Here is a 24308-nt window from a genome sequence, read left to right as displayed (position 1 = left end):
CCCACGAAAACTATACTCATTTTCGGCTTCAATTATATTTCCTTATGATGTTAACCTAAAAAGCATTAGGTTGTTTGGAAATAAATTTTCGAAGGAACAACGGCGATATAAAATCTCAAACTATATTTTAGTGCTACGAATTATGGTGCTGCAAGGATATGACTAGCGATTGATTCTGCTCGTGGCGAAGAGTATCTTACTCTTGAACCTAATGGGATTAAATTCAATTGGGAGTTGTTTTCAAGCGAAATGAATCAATATAATGAGTTTTGTGGGTGTTACAAATTAATACAAATTCAATACTTTGTATTTCTATCTTTGTTTTCTTTTTTCCCCTTTTTTTTTTATGTGATCTTGTTAGCCTAATATCGGGTCTACGCATAATTCCGTAACGAAATTCCGACAGATGTCGTCCGCTTTGAATGAACGGCGCGCCCCTCCATTCCGAATTTTGCGATTGCATTATGAAACTAACGGCTTACACGTGAATGGATACTGCACTGTTTATTTACCGTGAGCGAAAACTCATAGCGTGGCGGGAATCGCGGGGAAAATATATTCACGGGGAAATATCCAAGTACACACGCTCACCTCCGCATCACCGAGGGTTGCCTAATGACGGCATTTCTTCGGGAGATTCATCTTGCGAGCGTATCTCAGCGATTCTGGCGTTAAATTACGGAAAGATTAATAACTGTCGGAAAGATTAAAGCGTAGAGACTCGAAACGAATATACGCTACAATCGCGCGATGCCGTTATACGCGGCAACGCGCGGGTTAAGATATTTATCATATTAAATAATTTCGTGCCTTGCTCCTCGTGAGATTCGCTCGATCTTAATGCCGTGTGAATGATTTATGCAGACGAAGACGAGAAATTGTAAAAATAAATATCACGGGCTTGAATGTGCGAGCCCTATGTTTACATCATGACATTTATATAATTTTTTCGCTGACGGATGGCTCGTCTTAAATTTAATCGGTATCGTTGGCGGGCTCATACCTTCCATACGTATTTGTAGTCGTGTCCTCACTACGTTCTCAGGTGCGAAATTGTGAAAAATTTGCGTCGTATATCCTAATTACCGGGACGGTAATTTTCTCACTAATGCAACTAATAAGTATGTATGATAATTATTATTGCGCTTTTGTAGTCTGCGCGATTTTCGTGTGACGTGACGGCGGCGCTCGTTTGCATATCGTAGCGAATCGTCGATACACGGCCACTTGTAATTAAAACACGAAATATTCATAATTTAACCGTGACAATGTATCTTTCGTTTGACAAAAAATAATCGTCGTAACGAAGGAAGCCGACACGTAATTTAATTAGCCTTTTCTCTCTCTCTCTCTCTCCCTCTTTCTCTTTCTCTCTTTAGCTGCATATCAATTAATTGCTTTCGTTACGTTTGCTTTTAACCGCTGACTGTTGCCGCTCGTTAAGTTCTCGTATGCTTCTTTTTGTTACAGCGTCACTCTGCGACGTGGTTTACAACAGCGATTCAACGAAGACCGGCGTAGTCATGTCACCAGCGTACCCGAATCCATATCCAACCAGGACACATTGTACATACGACTTCCAAGGAAGAGGAAAGGAACGGGTGCAGGTGGTATTCCAGGATCTGAATCTGTATCATACATCGAGCGATTCGAACGAGTACGTTTTATATATCTGTATCTTTTCTTATCGTGATTCTTAAAACACAAAGTTATCGCTGCCACGTCGATTTTTGTTGATTACACAAAACTGATGATTCAGTCATCACAAATATGGCAAATGAATGCAGTTTAGTCGCTAGAATTAAAAATATAATACCAGGTTTACAATTGTACATGCGTGTAGATTATGTTTCAATTGATATGCTGTTAAATTCTGAAGGGATTTCTATGAAAATTAATTTACGGACCGACTACTTGAAACAAACGTAGCCAAAACTCCATGATTAGTTTGTGGCTCGTTCCCCAGGTCGTAGATCTGTGGTCCAGTTGTACCATGAACTCGCGAAGTGTTTTCTCGCTAGCTGTTCTCGTCGAAAGATACACGCAGTCGCACGATCGATTTCCGACGTGATGCACGGAGGCCGGATTCATACCGCGACGCGCATTCTAAGAATACGCGCGGCATCCTAGTGTTAGTCGTACTCTTACGATACATATCATCTTGTCTAGTATCCCTAGTTCATTTTTACGACACAAAAGCCCCGTGCTGCCGCGAAGTACATAATGTATCCGTATGCGTAACAGACATCGCGCACTCCGCCTCAGAGTTACAAGTACAATCTCAAAATTTCACGAAACGTTCCGCCGTAAGAGGCTTACGGCCGCTTTATCTTATAACATATTGCGCGTCGCTTTCTACTTCTAAAAATGCCGCTCGAGCTCGAGAGAGAGGGAGAATACTGTTGTTGAAATTGTAGTTCCAATTTGGCAAATGTACGAGAAAATTGTCGTCCTGAAGATTTTTCGAATTTTTGTGATCAACGAGCATCGCTGCTCTCCCTCTCTCTCTCTCACCCTCTCTCGTTTCTTTCTAGGTCAGTGGTCATTCACCAAAATTCCCCCCTTTTGTGCACCCACACACACACACACACACATGTGTGTGTAGATACGATATATCGCTGCGCTATCACTATCGGCAACCGAGATTTTATTTAAATACGACAAAAGAGTGGCGTCCCAACTGCCGAAATTCCGACCGATCTTTCGAGGACTCTTCGAAATTCCGCAGCGGAGATCGACCGAGGGCGTTTCCCCCGGCGTGGAGGATTGAAGGGAGGACTTATCGTCATGGACGAAGAAACAGGTCGGCATCGGAAATCCCGGGGAAACTACCTGCGATACAAAGCTCGGCCGACGATTGTGCCCGCAATCGCTTATCGTCCCGCTCATTTTCCACGTGCCTGATCTTAAACACCATCTAATTAGCGTTCGCGCGTACCATTGAACTGACGTTTAAGTGGCGTTCAACTCTCTCCGCGCCATAATTGTCCGTCGGTCGTGCATTCTGGAGAGAATCAAGAGCTCCTCCTCCGCCTTCAAGATGATAGTTACGGTCAAATAAACTCCGGCAACTGGGATCGATATAACTCGCGCGCGTGTACTACAACGGCGGTCGCACTAACTCGCGGCTCACAGTATCGCTCTCGGTGCGCCGCAACTAAGTCTCAAATATAAATAGAGAAGCATTATTGGATTTGACGTATCGAGAGCTGTCGTCTTATTTGCATGGATACTTGAAACAAGTAGGTTTCCGTGGGACACTTCCTATAATTGTAGGTTCTTTATTATTTAACATATTGAAAAAGATTCCCATTTTGATTATATGATGTACCGAAATTGTAATAAAAATATTATAATTTCCACTAGTACATCATATGCTCTTAGTGGCGATCGTTAAATAAAATAATACCTAGATCGTGTAATTCAATTAACTAATCAGACTGATCTTTTCGCTTCTCTATTTATATCTAGAATTCTAGCCGTAACGCGCGCATCTCGCGGAATTATATTTGCCGGATTTCACGCGCCAAGATTTTTCGTCGCTGCGGTGTAAAATGATAATTTTCGAAGAATGTCTCTCTCATATGTCCCGCTCGCAGGGTTTCCGGCGGTATTCACCGCGCTTCTAACATTATCTCCCATTAAAATCCCCAGAGGACTCAGTATATCCCATTAAAATAATGCGCAAATATCACCGCGTCGTATCGTATTTTCGCGCAATAGATAGACGAATCATAACATACGGTGCTGCTTATAATGCATGTAGGCACAAGAGAGAGAGAGAGAGAAAGGAGTGCGTTCATATGCTAGAAGGGTTTCTTCTGAATAGAGAGGTTCCGCGCGCCAACATCTGATTTTCCTGCCCAGTTTCCTTCCAATCGTCCGAATGGATTGGTCGAAATTCTCCTCCGAGAGCGCGCATTCATGCAGTCGCCCCACACAAATTTGCTCATATACGAAATCGCTAGGCATGATCACACATAGGCCCGTCGAGTGAATAACATTCTTTTTTATGCCCCGTGGTGGTGCTCATTCGCTGTGTCTTGTAGATTGTAAATTGGCCCGCTAAAAGCCATACATTGCGGATCGTGCCCGCGAGATAATTGCATAATTATGATATTGTAATTACGGCGCGTTGAGCTTAAATGGAAGCGGTATAATGGAAGTGCTCAAGCGGCAAACGCAGGAAAGGAAACAAAATTACTTTTTAGCGAAAACGAATTCATCGCGTGGACGGGAACGCTGAATAACTTGTCTTATTGTTCCGTCATTGTTTACAATAAAAAAGGGAAAAGATAAAGAGGTCGTTTTTGCGTTCAGCGGTGCATAAAGCGCGCACTTGATTCGAAACCGCGTATCTCAAAAAATTTTTCGTCGTCGTGTATTTTCAAAGTTATTCCCTCTGACGCTCGAAACTCTCTCGTCGACCGTGTGTGTACTTTCGTAACATTATATCGCGCTACTTCTGGCTGGTAGCCTTTCATCAGCTTTCGCTGTTTTGTATCGAGTCCCACTTGGGCCATTAGTGATCCCATCAAAATTTAATGCCGTTGCAATTTACGTTTTTAATATCAGGTTTCAAAATAAGCTGAAAAATGCTTTAGAGAGAGTTCAGAAGCGCTATTTGTACCTATTTTACCGCGCAGCAGCTTTGTGAACGTGATTTTCGCTACTTCTGGAAAAGCTTTCAACGAAGTAACGCTGCGCCGCATATTCGCTGATAAATGTAACGCAGGCTCCACCGTAACCAATTTACACGCCCGGCGTCTATTGATTCCGAACGCGTACAAATATTTAATCAGAGCCCCCTTCTCTTTCCGTACACTTTCACATTACTTTGCCGGATGTATCTAACGAGTCTATCGTCGGAGCACACCAACAACTATGTGCTGTCTTTAAGATAGCTGGCCTGTAAAATCACTATCTCTTAGGAATTCTTTTAAACTTTAACCGCATATTAACGGAAATACTACTCTACGCATGTACAGTCAAAAGAGACCGTTTGAGAGCTAAGATATTTACAACTAAGGTTGACATTTTTTTCTACGTGTTCTTTGAGGTTAGTATTCTGGTTTTTATTTCTGTATTTTATTTCTTTTAAATTATATTTAGAGGATTGCAATGAAATACTATAATATTGGAAATTTATGTATGATTATGTATACATTATATACGAAAATTTCAGAATTATTGATCATCCTATTTTGAAATTCATAATTCATAATTTATTTATGATACTCAGAATGTATATATGTTTAAATATTTATATGCCTCTTTCTATTATCCGTGCATCTCTGTTGGATCAAATGATGCGTAAATAGAACGCAACTTGGAACAAGAAACATTAATATTATCGTCGTATATCTGTAATATTGTGCATAAACAGGATGGAAAATTTATATTGAGACGTCTAAATAAAAAAAAAATTAAAGCAAAATATTAAAAAATATTTCAGACAAAAGTTGTAGAGTTTGGAGAAGGACGTATTTTGATGATCTTAACTTCGTTGTATTGTCAATAATTTAAAGTCATTTCAAGGTTAATTTCATTTTTTTAATGGAATTATGTAATTTTTTAATACTTTTCAGTATAAAAGATATGAAATATTTCAGAATTCGATAGTATAATCTTAAATGGACTTGACGGCTAGTTAACCCGACTATGGAATAAATATCTAATCGGGACGCGCACCTACCTACAGCATCAAACGAAAGAAAATGATTATCTTCTAGGGGTGAATTGACTATGGTATCGTTATGATTTCTCGACAAATTGCAACGGATAATTTGCCCGCGACGGGTTGCCAGCGAGTTCTCGCGTCAAGAGTTTTCGAAGGGGATGTCCAAGCTCGAGCGTGTCAACTCGGTGTCGAGTTATCGTCTAAAGTTTGCCAGCAGCATCGTAAGCACGGAATATAAAATTGGACAATGCGCAACGTGTTGCGGTACACGCTACGGGACGAATACATCTTGATTCCTGTGTTCTAACGGGTCGAGAAATCAGAAGTGAATGGAAATACAGATCCCACTGGGTGGCGCATCTTTTGTCAAGGAAATGAAAAGTTTTTCCTATTGAATATCTTTTATAACGCATCGACGATGACGTAAGCACGAAGCGGCGCGCGAGCCGACCGAACTGGGTCAAACGCCCGAGAAGCGACGGTTAAACAAAATAATTTTTGCAAATAATTAACTTCGCACACACCAAAACGATTGTCCCGCGTGGATGGTATAATTTAGCGAGAGAGAGAAAGAGAGAGAGAGAGGGAGTATCCGACCGTAAACTCGGCGGGCATACGTACGCCGTATATCTCTCGCGTTAAACAAAATTTTCGTACGACAACGCTTTTCAGCGTTTTCTATGCCATTACATAATATGATAAAATAATCGCGCACGTTCGCATGCAAGAGACGAGAGATACTTTATCTGTGCAATTACTGTAATTATCGAAATTATGGAAATTGTTGGTTTTCCGCAATAATTATCGCGCTCGAAGGTATCAGATTTCGGTTGTTGAGCGCAGCCGTAAATACAAGTTAATTAAATAATTCATTCCACAATACGACAAGCGAAGCACGGCAAATATTCGCTCATTTCTTTTTTCTTTCTGTTACAGCTGCGAGGGAGTCGATTCGTTAATAGCATACGTGCACATAGACGGCAAGAAGGACAAGATAGACTCGTTCTGCGGGGAAACACCGCCGCGGCCCATCATGAGCAACAGTCCACGGCTTTCTTTGGAGTTTCAAGGGCTAACGTCATCCCGCCATTCAAGGGGCTTTAAAGCAACGTATTCTTTCATGGAAAGTAAGTGAATAAAAATACATTGCCTTTAATACAATTGTCGACGTAATATTTTGTGCACTTTTACGTATTGATTATAAATCTTTAAAGTTTTAATTTTAATCGTCCTAACTTAAATAAATTCCTAACCAAGAAAGAAATAAGGGAAAATATCGTGCGCAATAAATACTGGAAAATCTTTTTGGATTAGCTACCATATACTTCAACCGTTGTCAGAAATTGCATACTTTACATATTAATTTTGAAGAAACTAGACGGTCAACGTAATTCTGTCATAATATTTCTACAAATTTCTTTTATTGGCCTCTCGTTTTTCGCTGGAAATCCGCACGGAGGAAACAAATTTTGCTAGAACAGCAAATATTTGTCACTATAGTGACAGCGAAAGAAATTTATTTAGACGGCAAAAAATTGGTTCGGACAGTAGAAAGATCGAGAGTATCAATTGCTATTTGTCAAATATATGGACAATTAATACTCTTAACAAATCTTTTTGCTGTCTGAACAAATTTGATACTGCTATCACTATATTGACAAACATTTGCCGTTCTAATTTGTTTTCTCCGTGCGTAAGAGCAGTTTGTGTAAATAGCACTAATTTAGACTTCAATATTTCAGTTTAATATTTCGGCAAAGCTTCGCTTAATATGCCGTTAAGTATCGAAAAGATTTCTGAGGAGATAAATTAATGGATGAAATACCTTAGTATAACAAGAACTGTATTCCCTAGCACCGCCACGATTGATTCGCAAAGCGAATCTTTTGGAATTCCCCGAGTCGCGTTCGGGTTATCCGTATACGTGCATTGTCCCAGCGTAAATCGATCCGTCCAGATGGACGGCCGAGCATCATTGAGAATAAGTTATCGATGTAGAACGTGTTCGCGGCGTGCGAGATCAGGCCATGACGTACGATCTTATATTCGCGAACGGGCCACGATTCCGGCCTTTTCTCCCCGGGCACCTCTGTCCTGTCAAAATTTCAATTTCCGCCGAGCATTCTATCGCGATAGCAATGCGTCTCCCCTCGTTCCGCCGTTTATCACCCGCAGGTGAGCTCAGATTGTAACATACACGCGTTAGGCGGCTGCGCCGCTGGCGGAACAAATGGACGGCGAAGAGTGTGCGTTCGTCGCGCAAAGTCGGCGGAGTGCATCGGCGAAAGTTCGTGGCGGCGCGGCGATGGTGAAACGGTGGAAACCCGGAAGCGGACAATCTGTCTCAAATATCAAGCAGTGGGAGGGGGAGGGCGCAACTCCACCCTGGCGTCACTTAAAGGATGAATATCGCTCTCGATTATGCCGAGTATTTTATCGCTCTCCGGCTGCCGGCCATCGGGTAGACTGGAAAGTTCGCGCGCGCGCGCGCGCTATCGCATAATTGAAACGCAGCAAAATGGATCCTGACCTATTTGCAACGAAAGGTGGAAAGAGATACGGCGACGAAGTTCCGCGCGCGCTCCGTATTATGGAACGTTAATGGCGAGTTTGAGTTTAATTTTTACGAGCGATCCCCTCCCTTCCTGCCGTTGAAACTTGGCGGCTGAATTATCACGCCGGAGGGATGCGGGCACGCTCTCTCTCTCTCTCTCTCTCACGTTCTTCAGGGTTCACATAAATAGACCCGGGAGGATCGAGGAGGACGGCGAACGTTCTCGCAAATCGAAGTAGGCATTCGGCAATCGAACTGGAACGGACACCGAGAAGAGATTCGCCCGCGCGGGAAAGCAGACAAGCGGGTCTCACTCCCGAACTGTCACAAGCACAACGACGTTCCCGGGGACGAATCGATATGACGGGTCTCAGAAAGGACCCACCGATCCCGCGGGAATAACATTCTGTGCGCTGACTAGGACATTTCCTGAGGGAAGGCGAACGTCATCCGCGGCACTGATGCGCGCGTGTGTCAGCCGCGATACTGTTCGTCTCGCCTTAATTATGACGTCATTATAGGATGGAAATCCCGCGCCTTTTCACCATTGTGGCTCGACAATGACGGGCAAGTAATCACGTCATAACGACAAACACGCCGCTGCAAAGGCACGAATAGCCTGAGATTTATGGTGTCTACTCGCTGCAACCCGCCCTTCTTGCAATTAGTCCCTCTCGTCGCTGGTAAATTAGACGATCCCTCTCCGTCGAAAAAGCGGGATCGTCCCGCCCTGGCTCTCGCTTCGGTCGGCGTTCGCGATAACGGCGAAAATCTATTTCGTCGTTTCCAAGCATCGCAGCTTATTTCCTTGCGGCGCCATGGTCACGACGTTTCGCGCGCGCAGAAACTTATCGCTACGTCGATTCGTTTAGTCAGGAGACGAGCCCGTCGAGAGACATCGACCGGAAGTTTCGGTCGGACGAGCCAAATATCGGCGACGAACGACATATTCTTCGCGACACGGCTCGAGGGAACTCGTCGAGTGACGGATTTACGAATCCGTCCTCAGCAACGAAGTGGGACGCTGCTTTCGAAAACAACGTCGTGCTACGGCATTCGCATTTCCGTGTTTGTCTCACGCTTATATCTACATACATCAACGTTCGAAACTTACGGCCGTATTAGCGGTAACGCTTTAATGTAACCTGACGCTATGAAACTTTGCGAGCGGAGTTTCGACGCAATATTTCTGACGGACTCGACCAAGTTGATACGGGCGGGTACGTATTGTTGCACGCGGGAAGCTGGAGTTACTTCGCTGTCTCGTTCGGCTTCTCGCTCGGGGTCGCCGATCATCTATTAACCGTTTAACTTTTTTAAATGAACCTAAAGCCACGTAAGCGACAGCAAGCAGCCCGGTGGAATGGTCTTTTGATTGCAAAATCTCCGAGCAACGCGAAATATAAGTAGCGCAGGGGGGGAGGAGGGAGACGGAAAAAAAGGACGAGTCAAAGGAGCGACCCTTTAAATACCACCTTAGAATAGAGGGACCGTTTTGCATCCCGTAGAGTTATTCGAATAGTAAAACGCCGGAATCGTTATCGTTGATTACAATTGCAAAGTCGGCCCCGCGGAGGAGAGCCAGGAAGGAAGGAGACGAAGGGGGCCGAACGCACGGTGCCGAACTGCGAGAGACGGCGGGAATCTTTTGTAATGTAGATCGCGCAGCACGATTTTACGACAGTTATACCAACCCGAAAGTGTGATAAACAGCCCGCATGCAGCAACGTGCACCCGCATAGGTAGCCTAGGTATACGGCTCGAGACGCCTGTGGTAGCGTCCCGCCCACGTTAGACCGGACTTTGGGATAGTGCCGGTCGCCCGTGGAGTAACATAAATTGCCAGCTCGTATATACTTGAACATTCTTCAACGGCCGGGTATTATAAAAGTTTTCGCGAAACTTTATCAATTTTACGGATACGCCACGTGTACCGGAAAAAAATGAGCGTTTACTGCCTCTCCTCCCCTATTCTTCTCTCTCTCCTTATTTGCCTCCATCCGTTTCTATGTAGGCCAAGCAAGTACATATGTCCCACACCTGTGCTATTTTCTTCAGTTGAACCAGTGAAAGTGTCACTAATTGAATCATTAGAACAGTATTCTACCGATAATCAGTGAATATTCACTAATTTTTAATGGAAACTCTTCCACCTAACTTTTTTGACTAGTACTTCATTGACGAGTGAAAGAAATTCACTGGCTGTTACGCATCCCATAGCAGAAATACCATATATACACATATCACACGTGCATATATATATATATATATATTTAACCATGTGTCGTAGTTGCAGTATAGTAGCAGATTCAAAAATTCAAAGATTTTGAGTCCCATAGGGATGTGTTTTTCAAATACGATATAAATTAAATCAATCAAACATAATTAAAAATATTTCAGGCAAAATCCATCGACGGTATCTTGAGAGAGAGAGAGAGAGAGAGAGAGAGAGAGATTCAGATAATAAAAAAGAAGTCAGATTTTTTCGATGGAAACAATTGCTGCTATCAATAGACTTTTGTAACTTTACTGATTTATAATTCAATAATGCTTGCAACTATTATCATTAGTGACTAATAACTGTTCTCAACGATAATATACTGATTGTACTTTGGAGAATACAGTCGAACAGATGTCCAAATTCGTGCACGTATCCATCGGCCGTAAGTACGCATGAGATGTTTTGAGCGACTGCGGTGTGAATCCCCGATCTGGTCGAGACACGGCGCTCGGATGACGTTCCGTGTAAGGAATCGTCTTTCGGTTGGAAGTTCGACGATTGCGCGCCACCTTTTGACTTACAGTCTCTCAAGCGAACGCGAGTGAGCGCGCAATTTGACGCTGCCGATGAGAAGACCAGCTGTTTTATCGCGATTAATTTTTAATAGAAACTGCAGAAAGCCTTGAAACTATATCTGCGGACTAAATGTCGCGGAAATCCGATAGGATACGTGAGCAATTTTTTGATACATCCTGTGTATACTCTACGGGATTACGTATCCGCTTTCGTCGGAGAGGAGCGAGCCCGACGAGCAAAACGGAGAATTTTTCTCGTCTCGGCAACCTTGAAAAATTGATGCGGTAGGTCGCCTTGCCTAGGCTTTATCGAAGTAACGGGCAACTAAACGTACCATTTTATTGGATCCACCGGTACGCTGCCTGGATCCCTAGCCGGAACACCGTAGTCGTGCGTGAATCTCAATCGCGAAACCGCCGAAACAAAATAGGTTTCCCGTCTGCCACGTAACTCGCCGGTTACGGAGATTCGTTCGACCGACACAATCCCGGGAGTAACAGCAACCCGTGATGCTAAAGTTTGAAGCGCGCAGCATTGTCCGACAACAAACACGGCGAAATTGTTTGCTCCTTCGGTGTGCAACAGCGTGCGTAGTTATAATATCTCTACCACACTCGGTGCATAGTTACATACACAGAATTTAATACGCGCTCTGTCATGCCGAATTCGATGGTTTTTCGGAATTGGGCATTTAAACGTAAGTGTTTCGTTCATGGACGTTACCTGGCGTGTCAGGTGAATCATCGGGGCTTTTCCGGCGATCGCTGCATATTTTAAACGAGCTTCTAAGCTAAATATGTCCGGATAATAAAATTGATGACCTTATCACGGTCATAACTGCCGTAACAACCTCTCTCTGTCCATCGTCTTCGTCAAGCTGTAATGAATCGAAAATTGTGCTTTGATATTCAGATAACATCCTATAATTTCTGCAAAAATATACAATGCGTCCGCAAGCACACAACGGTCTCGTTACTTTAACCCCATTCTGCCCTCTTCCCTTCGCCCCGTACACCTCAACGCAATCGGGAATATTGTTCGTTGCGCATAAAACAAGTGCTCCAAAAGAAGGCGGAGAGAGAGAGAGAGAAAGAAGGGGGGAGAAGAAGAGAGGGGGGAAAAGAAAGTAAAAAATATATATATATTCTTCCACCAATATAACGCTTCGTCTCACAAGTCGATCTTCGCAATGACAAAATTACATGAATTGGGCTTCGAATTAATTTTTCACCCACACTATTCTCTTGATTTAGGCGTCTTCTTCCTGTTCCCAAATTTGAAAATCTGGCTTGGTGGGAAGAAATTCTCGTCTAATGAGGAAGTCGTCGTCGCTGCTAATGAGTATTTTACAGTCTTTGAGACAGCCTACTTATCCGACAGTATTAAAAAATTGGAAATTCGCAAGACCAAATTTATTGATCTCGATGGAGACTAGGTTGAGAAGTAAAAGCGATTTTTTCCCCCCAAAAAAATGTGCTTTTATGCCAGACCTACCAAACAATCTTCATACATCATATGTTTTAGTTGGGGGTTGTTAAACAAAATAGTGCCTAGATCGTGTGACTCAAATAGCCGATCAAACCGATTTCTTTCATAATGCTTCTTTATTTATATCCAGAATTTTAATAATAATAAAGTCATGCCCAATAAAATAATATGGATTACACACATTGTGACATATCGATAATATCCTCCTGCCTTTCCACACCGCGAAAAACAAATATTCGCGATCGTTAAATTTGAATATTCAAATTGTGCGGATAATTCATCACACGTCACACGTTTGGTACTACTAAACTAAATTATTCGGTAAACACGAAAGAACCGCCATGCAGCAATTTGCTGGTGTATATTAATTCGATAATGTTATTAACAACATCGTCAACAATCTACTATTGGATCAATTTCGCCACTTCACGGGGACATTTCAGAAAAACCGTCTATTTATGCTTTCTACACTGATACACGATGCTACTTGGGAACTTAATGATATTGATTTATTCTATATATGTCGTAATGCTCACTCATTCCTATAGGACAGTTTATATTTTCTGGCACGTTGTCGGTAATCGGCCGCATAAAATCAGCCAATTCATAATTCAAATGACGCGACGCATTCGTGCAACGCGTATCTGAAAATCCACACTTCGCGAATGAATAACTGATCAATTCAATTGCATTAAAATATCTCCCGCTAAACACACTTCCGATTAAAAATAAATTCGAATATACTTTCCCGAATATCCGGCGGAAAAACAATGAGTTCCAGCCGAAGCAACGTTCATCAACTTTTTACGTTTTCTTTTCGCGGTTCGTAAGTCAGGGCTGATACTTCATTATCGTGTTAAAAATGTCCATGTTGCAAAAACAAGCGAGATATGGACCTCGAATTCCACGAGAAACTCGTGGTCATGAGAAAATGCGCGTTGCTTGGAGTGCGCGGTATATCAAGCTTCTTGCTTATTAGCGGTGCGCTTAACAAGTGAGTAATTGTTGCGTAACTTTCTTAGGGTCCTTTCTTAGGTCGGCTGTGCGCTATCCGTAATAAAGTCGGCAAACAAGATACAAAGACGGAATACTAATTATGGACATTCAAATGCAAATTTATCCGTTAATCCGTCAGATCACGAAGACTTCATAGGGATGGGCCAAAAGAAGAAAAAAGGGAGAAGAAATAAATTCGCAATCATGGCGGAATGCCAGTCGGGCGAAGATAATTCAGTAACTGATCTCGAATTTAGAAGTGTCTCCTATTTTTGGCCCGATACTTGCGCCGCGGCACTGTTCCGTTTCGTGCGCTCGCGAATGTATATCGAATCATGTTCGATCGACGTACACGCGTTATCCGGCGATGCCCTTAACCGCCCGCTACCCGTCGCGGGCTATCAGGAAATGTCATAAAGCGGAGCGTGACCGTGTCATAAATATCCGATTCTGACGTCGAAATTCAACGATCGATCCTACTACTGAAGACAAATTGCAACGCGCGACGGAAACGCGTCACCGCATTAAGGAATTACACGCGTAGGGCGCAAACATCAGTCACTGCGATTGATTGCGCGGAAAGAATTAGAGTTGGGCGATACGGTATCGATACTGTGTCGCCCAACTCGGGTAAGAATATACATGACGAAAAATACCAGTCGTAATTAGCGAGCCGCCTCACTTCAAAGGCCTTCAACGTTCCAGCGGATTTTATATTCCGCGAAAAAAGTTCACACGTATAATTAGCGCCAGTCGTCGGAATTTTCCGCACGACGGAAAATAGTTTATCGAGGCGCTAATTCTTCCGCGGTTTCCAGAACGGTCCTGCAGATACGTGTTTGATTACGCTTGTGTATAATAGCCCGGTGTCGTAATAGTACGCGATAATTTTCGCCGTAATCAGTAGCCACATCGGTAATAAGCAGCTGATTTAGCAATACTCTCGATTATTCCGCATTGCATTAGAGCGGAACACGCAGTATATAATTCACAAATATTTGCGCTATACCCAATCATCAGCGACAGTAAATTCTATTAAAAGCGCAGGCACCACAACGGTGCGGATGTTGCTATCTGTTTGCGTTGCTGTTAATTATACAACGGGTTTACACCCGTAGGATATTTCATTCTTCTTAACGAGCCGGCGAAATTGATTCGCATACGAGGCTCGCCGATCTTGCCGCATCCTGTTACTTTCGCGCGATTAAGTCGCGCGGTCGTGTGACGTATGTCGATTATGAATCATCGCTAAATTAGCGATTACATGACATTGTGTCTGTGAAAAAAGATAAAATTTGCTATATTATCCGTCGCGATTGCTAAAAGGCGTTTAATGTAGTTTTATCGGACTTTAATAAATGCGTCCATCATAATTCCGGTGAAAAATTCTATTAAGCTCATTTAATCGAGACCCGCTAATGCACCGTGCTACCGGCCGCGTAGCAAATGGGAACGATGCATCCTCGATATATCTTCCAATCCTGCCGCGAATATTTTTCCTCGCCACGAATATCTTTTTTATAACATATTTTTCAACCGACTTGTGACTGAAGAAATCAAGTATCCCTGTTTCTTTCTGCACCTTCCCCTCGAATGAAAATGTCTGTTTAGATGGAAATGTACAGCTCTTATCCAGTTTAACAAAAAGCAGCCTGACCGTTTAATTTAAACGCGGAATCCGCGATTTGCCATATCCACGGCGTCAATTCCAGATTCGACGCTGAATTCGCCGGACGAACTTTCGTTTCGCATAGAGCGCTGAATGCGCTCAACGCTCATATCACACTCGCCTGATTAAGATCTTTGCAAACGCGAACGTTGCAATTGCATCGCGTTACGTAAATCAAGATATTACTTAGCGACAAGAGAGCGAGACATAGAGACGAGAGACGAGGGTCGAGGGAGAGACGAGGGAGACAAGCGAGCATTATACGAATAGCACGGAGGAGGGAAGAGCATCGGTCGTTGTTTTCTAAGGTACGTAAGCGCGCCACGAGAGCAACCGGAAGTATCCTGAACAATATACGCGAGCGCATGTATCCCAGCGTTGGATTTTAGCTCGCTACAGTAACATTATGTCGGATGTTAAACGCTCGCGATATATCTGGATGCTGCATCATCGCGAAGGTGTGGCTCTTTACAAGCTCGTAACGATTAAAATCACGAGACGAATGTATCGTAGCATTAATTGCAACCGGACAATTTCCTCGAAGATATTAAGTATATTTACATGTGTATTTAACAGTTCCCGTAAAAACAGGAATGTTACTCTTTCACCAAATGCGGATAGCGCATTTCTTTTTTTTACAATTTGTTGCCGACCATCACAGATATTCGACATGTGCAAAATAACGATGAAAATAACGGCTATATTCGTTACCATTATCGATAGGTTACATTTGATATCGTTACGCAAAACCTGCAATCGTGTTACTGTCATCGTTACTAACGAAAAAAATAACATCGTCGCCAAGACGTTACAGAAAAACAATGACCTTTAACGAACTTTCTAATTCCACTAATAAATGACACGTTCCAATCGCAGCGATACCCGAGGTCGTGCAATATTTTCAATGCAAAGATAATTATAATCGTAGAGCAGTTTCGACAGAAGCGGAATGACATTTTCGATGAACTATCAATATCGACACTTTGCGCAGCGTCGATGTAAATATAAGCTTAACCTTTCCACGAATTGATACTGTAATTGTAAATAAAAAAAAAAAAAAGAAGAAACCGTCGCTTTTTCTGTGCAAATTTTGCGTTACTATTTTTTTTCTTGCTACACATATATTTCACAACGACCCATAAATGGAAAAGGATTTGTAGGAATTTTTTTTTTCCAGGCGAAGCGTTTGAAACGCGAAACGTTTGCTCCGATTGCAGCCGGGGAAAAACGCGAGATGAAAAGGCTATAGATTATTACATTTGTCCCGTGCGGTATTGGGAAATTACAGGTTGCAACGAGCCGAGCGATGTTTGAGCACACCTCTTTTCCTGCAAGGGGATGGGGCGTTTTCCTCGCGGAATTCACTTATGCGCACGTAAGGGACGCGCCGAAATAAATAAATTGATTTCTTCCACAATCGCGCCCAAATTCTGCCAACCTACATTCGAATTGCGACACGATTACTATGTATTATTCGCATTTCTGACGTAGCACTGTGAATTTTAGAATATTACCTCTTATGAATATGAAGCAGACAAGTCGACTCGCGGTCGACTTTCGTGCGGGCTGCCGGTGAACTCGATGAAAGGGACAATATGATCGTGAGGTGAGGGTTCCACCGGGGAAAAATGGTCGCCAGGTTGACCTCACCGGCGCTCTCGCGGCTTTTCAAACGTTTTCACACTTTTCTCCCCGGAGGCCGAAGCCGCCGTCCCTTCTCCTTTCCGGCTGGACCGTCGCGACGGATCGCGCACACGGCGGTGACCATAACAAATGCGGCTAACTAAGCGCAAAAGTCTCGCGAAAGCTTATTACTCGATGTTTACAGCCCGGAGGAAACTTGGTCTCGCAGCGTGCGGTGCACCGCACTTTAGGAACTCTCGAGAGGAGTTCCGCCGTAACTGCGACCGCTGCGCGCGCGTCCGAGTCATTTCAAACGGAGACCCGTGACAACGGCGACCGATCCTTGTAATTAACATACTCTCCTCGGATTTCCTTTCCCCCACCCACCTGTAAACGCTTGTACGACGCGGGGAGGAAGAGGGGAGGGTGAGCACCGCCGACGGCGATGTCGTTCGTCGAGCGCGGGACGGGTAGTTTTCAAAAAGAGAAAACGACGGATGGAAATCACTTTCCGGGAAGTTTGCCGGGGAAGGAAACGCCGATCTTTCTAAACCATCCGCCATTCCGGCCGCCGTCGCTCTGGGGCATCCGTCGCCCGATCGAAGTTAATTGAGTCGTCCGTAATGAGGTTTCGGCCGCTTCTGTCGAGAAATTTTAATCGGCCGAGAGGGCGGCGAGCGAGGAGTGGCTGAGAGGGCGAAAGTCGCGCCAACAACGGACGCTTGGAATGTTTGCGAGGAGTTATTCAATTATTTTACGTCCCGCCGGTCCGAGGTGCTTCTCAATTTGCTTATCGCCGGGAAGGTAGGAGAGGGAAGTCCTCTCAACAGATCGAACTATATTGGACACTGCAACACTGACTGACGATCGAAACAACGCGAGACGCCGTAAATCCTTGTGAAAGAAAAGCGGATTGTTCGGTGTGACACCATAATGATTCGCGTCTGATTAGAGATGTCAATGGAGAAGCGTTATTAGATTTTATGTATCAAAATATCGCTGCCTTACTTGCATGGACACTGAGGAGCAAACGGGTTTCCACGGAGAGAGCTTCGAGAAAGTGATGAATAAGAAAGAACGGTCAAGAAATTAACCTCTATAACACTAAAATTATATTCTGAATTTAAACAGTCAATTTTAGTTAATTTGGTGCTGATGATCACAAATATAACAATTAAAGTCAAAACTTAACTCTTATTTTTCCGTTATATGGTAAACAACGATCAAAATAAATTTGATATTTATAGCTTTCATGTGATGTGGAGAAGAGGGAATATCTTTAAAATCATGTCTTTTAAAACTGATTTTTGACTTTAAGAGATGATGCGTATGGTAGTCCTGTAAAAATTTATACATGAGACATATGCTTCAGTTTCTTGTAGGAAAATAGATACTATTTTTATTCCTTCGCTGAAAAACATTTTTTTATTTCGACACCGTTAAAAAGCGCCCAATAATGTAACGTTAAAAGAAAGACTTTAATTTTACTGATTGTTTTTATGAGACACAAAGTAAGAAATTAATAGAAATTATGGCAAAAACATGTTCTGTCGTTTTACTTTCATATATTAGGGTGGATCAAATATAAACGAGCCTTTTACAACATACACTTTTAGTCGCGGCTGTTAAATAAAATGGCATCTGTATTATATGATTCAGGTAGCCAATCAAACTAGTATTTTTTAATAATGCTTCTTCAGTCCTTTACGTCCGCCATCATACTGAATCATCTAGTATTTTGCTACTTTTCGCTCGAATAAGGCAGCTGGTTCCGATGTCTATCAATTCTTGTTCGGCAAAATGCGATATCGATTGAATACGTAAGCTCGGCGATATTTTATGTGATTTGCCGACGCTCGGGAAGCAGGTTATATCAGTCGCGTCAGCGTTGCACGCGGGCTGATTCTTTGTTTCGCGGACGGTGGTCTAAATACAATCGAAAAACTGATTCTCATGAGACGGGAAACGAGCTAAAAACAGATCTCTCTCTAATTGACGCGTGCTCTCGTACAGTCAACATTGCATCGCACGGTGAAAATATCATCGGCTTCAAACATGGGAGGTGATCGTGGCGCGGAAACGCGCACAATGGCGAACAGCCTGCAACATTTTCAGACGTCACGGTTGTCATCGAACCGCCTTGCAAGCAATCTGGCATGGGAACAAGCATCGTACGCCGCAGGCTTTACACTATCCATGGGCTTTATATACACGCCAACAGAGATCGAAGCTACCGCTTTAATATTTGATTTCGCGTTCGCCTACGTTGAAGCTGTCGATTAATAATACATTAGTAATTACTCCGACATTATTCATATTTCTCGAGCGTATTACAATGTCACGATTGGTACCGCCGGTGATTTGCGTTACGTTATGCAGTCAGCCATTAGTACGTGTCAATATTTATTAAGCCGCTCAGGGAATTATAAACGTCCTACAGTAATGAGGGAGTGATAAGTTTCGTTCGCGGAAAAACATGAACAACGACAGAAGGTGGCCCGTCTTCCGTGCGCTAATAAACGTATCGTAAATGAAATTAATCACATAATAACTAAGAAAATAATTTTCCCTTTTTTCTACCTTTCTCCCTCATCCTCTTCTCTTTCTTTCCCTCTTCGTCTACGCAAACATTTTTACAGTTTGCCAATTTGCACAACCCCTTTAACCTGCTAATTTTTACAATTTCTCTCACATGTAGTTTCTGTTTTCTCCGTTTAGGTGACTACTTCTCTAGGTTTTAATCTTGAAAATTTCTTTTTTGCTCACGTCACACCGTAAAGTCATGTTGACTCTATAGATTCTAATACGTATGGTCCTGATAATGCTAGTCGTGATCTAATAGTCTTCCTGTCATCTTCCCTGTTATTTTCAATATTTTCGACCAGTTTCTCTAGTCCTTATCTTTTCCTACAGCTTGGAAATATTCTGATGTCATGCCACTTCTTAAATTCAAATACATTCTGTCTACTGATGTGTTGCTTTTTCCAGCCTTTAAATTACCGAGTGTCCACGCGCACGCAGCGCTCTCTTTTTACTATTTCAAGGTGTCGGACTTCGACACTGAAATGCTCCTTCCAACACACTGTTATAAACCTCTAGGATTCACTACCAGTAGAAATCAGAAGCACTGAGTCTTTAAATATTTTTAGAAACAGATTCTTCTCTTGGCTGCGTACTCGATCGACTACAAATTGATGTCAGACCCAAATCGAGTGTAATCTATCATCCTATATGATATTCATCGATTTTCTCTTTTCTTTCCTTTTTTTATGTATATTATTACCTTCTCTGATCTATTATAATATTATAATATCTTTGCGTTAAGTCCTCTTAGAGGGCTCGCCTTAGAAATGCCAATAAACGCCTTATCTCTCTCTCTCTCTTTCTCTCTCTCTCTCTCCATCTCTCTCATTTTCTACTTGATAAGAAATAATGATTTTACATCAGAATAATCGAATCGAATTTGTCGAAACAATAAGTAATAATATCACAACTCGAATGAGAAAAAAATGCTTTCTGGCGTTTACCTTCCGCACACTTACGAATCGTTTTACCGTTTCAGACTTCGGTATAACGACAGGACGGCAGGAAGAGAAATATCCGTGTGCCTTTGTTTTCAACAGCAACGAGACCCGCAACGGTACGTTCGCGTCGCCGAACTACCCCGGGCTGTATCCTCGTAACACGGAGTGCCACTACTTCTTCAATGGTCAGCTTAACGAGCGGGTTCACCTTCATTTCCACTTCTTCGACGTCGAGGGAGTGTTACCGTAAGTTGAATAAACGAGCAAATCCTTATGTGCTGCCTTCGTAAGGTTTAACGCGATAGTCCGGCAGGGCCGAATTTAAATAACGACTTTGAAATTACAAAAAATTTCTGCGAGATTCGCGGAGGTGTTACCCGCACTATCCTCAAATATGACTGCAAACGGTTCGTGTGAAAAATATGATAATGAGAAATGAAACGGAAATTAATTAGCATGAACGTGACGTAATGCGATATTCATATAACGGGAGAAAGAGATTAAATAGAACAGCGATAACTGTACGAACAAAAATATCATGAATAATACTTAACGACGGACACGTCCGCATAGATTTTAAGTACCGTGAAATAAACTGAATTGGATCAATCGCGTAAACAGCTATTCCCGTTGAATCGGAAAGTCCACTCGTTGCTTTTGTATTTCCCGATGTCAGCATTGACCATACTAGAAACCTGTCCTCATCTGTTGTCGAAACTGAATAGATACGACAGTCAGGATTGCTTTCGAGCGAATTTGAAATCTTTCCGCGAAGGTGAATAGATTGCCCGGCTCAATTCTGGACTCTCGCGGGAGTTGGACGGCTCGTTATATCAAATTGCGTTCTCGGCTACTTATTGGAACACGAAGGAAGCCCCGATGAAGGTTTTGCGGCTGGTGTTCGAGAAACAGAGGCAATTACATGTCATCTGTACTATAGATTGTTATTAACGAGCGCCTATTGCCTATTACTCGATATAACGGGAAATACGACACGCTGCAGCTTTAGGAAAAACGTAACTAAGTCGCGTATGCTGGAAATAGACGCAGCGGAGAGAGAGAGAGAGAGAGAATCGGATACGCGTGCAAAATGAGGGGGAACATAGGGGGAGATAGTTGAAGAACGGCCGCGGGTGAGAGAGGAAACGGGCAGGGACAGTGTGTCGGGGTCATACGATAGCTGCTCCTAATTGGGTCGTATTAAATCGCAGGACCATCAATATTCCGGCGGCAACGTAACGCTACGTTCATTACCGGAAGCCGCTAATTAATCATGTTTCGCCAATTTCTGTCGAATTTTATAACAACGTGGCGCGCTCGTTTGTCGCACACGGTGCCGCAACGCGGCGCATCGCGACGAAGAAATGCAACGCGCGCGCAACAGGGAGAATCCCGCTGGTTCGTCCCGCGACGGTGTGCTCGCTTTTATAAATTAATAATTTGACATCGTCAGGGGCCGGCATCGTTGTACGCGTGCGGTCCGCGCGTGGCTATTTATCGTGGCCGCAGCCGGCCTTGGGAAGATTTTCCCTCGGCGCTACTTCGGAAAACGGTAATCGTAAATATCCTTGGCGCGCGCGCGACGGAATGAGAGTTCGATTGGACGAAGTACGCCCTCGGTGCTACTCGCAGATGCATTTCACTGCCGTCGACACGCCGCACGGAAAAAGATGCATACTCGGCCGTAAATCTGACCACCGGTAAACAGTTCTCGCGTAGGTAGACGTGCGCGCGCGCGCGAGAAAGCGCCGGAGAGATGATGATCTGTCACCTGAATTGCCACTTATGTCATTGAGCCAACTAGCGCGCGTGGCCTTGCGTCGCGCTCCATCCACGATATATATTTTCCTCTCCGGATAATAGCCCTCATCGCTCACGCATCAATATTTCTTTTCGAGAGGATACATTGTTTGTCTCCTCGGGTACGACGACGGGCGGCCGCGGCCGCGAAATAAATCTTATTTATCGCCTCTATTCATCTCACTGGGCAACAACACTTCGTTCTCTCGTTCTTAATTATGCTCGACGAAATGATAATAGGCTGTCGTTACGTTGCCCCGCATATATATTTTGTGGTTCCGGCTAGTTGGCGCTATTACATGACTGGCAATTTACTACGGGTCATTGCGCATTGCTCGTTCGGAATTTATGCGGAATAACAGAAATTTTGTAAAAATTAACAAGTTAAAAAAATTGTGAAAATTAACAAGCTGTAAAAATTTTTGCGCAGAATCATTTTGAGTGAATTTTAAATGTAAAAGTTTACAAATTGACTGTAAATACTTTTTTCTTAAAATTCTTTTAAGCGAGGGCAGAATATTTTTATTATAACGTTGCGAATGATAGGAAAACCGAGATTAGATTATTTATGGGATTATTTATTTATGGCGGAGAGAAAATTATGAATACAATTTATGACTGAAAGGTAGCCGAGAAAGACCATTAAGAAAAGTCATCGCGATTTTATCGATATTTCTCCAAGAAATAGATATTGCAGCTTTTTACTACTCCATTTTTCATCGAGGAATATATATATGTATCAATACACTATATATATCGTAAGGAGCTACTTTACGGAAGAATGTAGAATCGCGAGGAATAGCTTGTTGAATGCAGAATCGCCTGTTTAACTGCGCAATCTTTGTAAATTTAAATATATACAGAGCCAGTATAGTTTGCCGAAATTTTGATTTTATGCGAATATGTAAGAACCAAATCTCACTGACGCAAACTTCTCGAGAGATAATGGATGACGGAAACATTTAACTTTCTTAATGAAATGCACGACCAGCAAAGTTTTTTAAGCCGTCAAAGCTTGCAGGAAAAGTTAAGTGAGTCGTTTAACTACCCAAACTTTAACTAATCCCGAATCGATATATTTATTTTACTTGATGTATTTTGGTAAAGTCAGTTCCTATATTTTATTCCGATATTTTATTTAATCTGAAGGTGCAATTCGCGTAATATATTTGTTACCAGGAAAGATTGGAAAACAATTGGAAAGCTTTCTGTAATATACAATATAAATATACACGTTTTATCGGAAAATATCAGTTTTTATTATTATTCTTATAATTATAGGATTGGGAGCATAAAAATATGGAAAATAAATATGAAGCGCGCAAAATGTGTGTAAAACTGATAAAAATCGTATGTCCAATTAAAGTTCACGTATCCATATGCCCGCTTACAATAAAGTATTATTTATCTGATATAGGTATTGAGATTACAAAGCAAATACGTTTTCCTCTTTTTAATTGAGTATATAACTTTCCTTTACTTGCCCCATTATATATATCTTCATATTGCTAGGGTATATCTGAGCGCTTAATATTGTTGACGGCCATATTTAGAATCGACGAATTACACGCGTTTCTTGCGTAATTGTGCGGAGTATCATTTATAATATTACATGCTAATATCGAGTGTCTGCGATCGACTAATCAAACGAATCGTCAATGAAATAAAAGCACCGATGAAACAAAGGTTCAGTCGTTAACGAATGTGGAATTTTCTAGGTGTGAAGCTGTATCAGCCAGCGATTATGTTGAATTTTCCAACTACATGGCGAGAGACCGAAAGTACTCGAGGCATTGCGGTCAACTGAAAGAATTTGACGTTTACAGCGATAGAAAGTTCTTTCGCGTAACGTTCAAGAGTAACGATCGCCTCGACGCTACGGGCTTTAATGCCAGCTACGTGTTCTTGGACGAAGAAGAAAATTATACGATGAAGATACCTGTGAGCAGCGGATCGGCATGGCATGGTGAGGCTTTTCTCTTCTCATGAAATTAGTTAATTAATTATATCACGGTGTTGCTACCGTTACCTACAAGTAGCTTCTGGCCTTTTTTGAAATTAGTTGCAACGCTATTGTAAGTTACAGGACTGACAGGATAAAAACGGAAATGCGCTTTACGCGACTAGAAAATCCTATCCTGTAATGAAGTCTCTTACTATTTACCGTGCTAGATATG

General features: G+C 42.6%; 1 protein-coding gene across 5 annotated transcripts in view; it reads left to right on the top strand.

Annotated features, from left to right (window-relative positions):
• LOC106742771 (suppressor of lurcher protein 1-like) overlaps positions 1-24308 on the top strand; it is a 113257-nt gene that overhangs the window by 81694 nt on the left and 7255 nt on the right. For all 5 annotated transcript variants that reach the window (XM_014616029.1, XM_014616026.1, XM_014616028.1 and 2 more), the window contains 4 exons: positions 1471-1657; positions 6617-6807; positions 20370-20577; positions 23850-24097. In XM_014616029.1, coding sequence (XP_014471515.1) covers positions 1471-1657; positions 6617-6807; positions 20370-20577; positions 23850-24097 — 834 coding nt within the window. The remainder of the gene's footprint in view (positions 1-1470; positions 1658-6616; positions 6808-20369; positions 20578-23849; positions 24098-24308) is intronic.

This window comes from Dinoponera quadriceps, unplaced genomic scaffold (assembly GCF_001313825.1).
Source record: "Dinoponera quadriceps isolate SergipeBrazil2010 unplaced genomic scaffold, ASM131382v1 scaffold589, whole genome shotgun sequence".
Taxonomy (NCBI): Eukaryota; Metazoa; Arthropoda; class Insecta; order Hymenoptera; family Formicidae; genus Dinoponera; species Dinoponera quadriceps.
The sequence above is the reverse complement of the archived record's forward strand: the minus strand, read 5'-3'. Positions and strand labels throughout refer to the sequence as shown.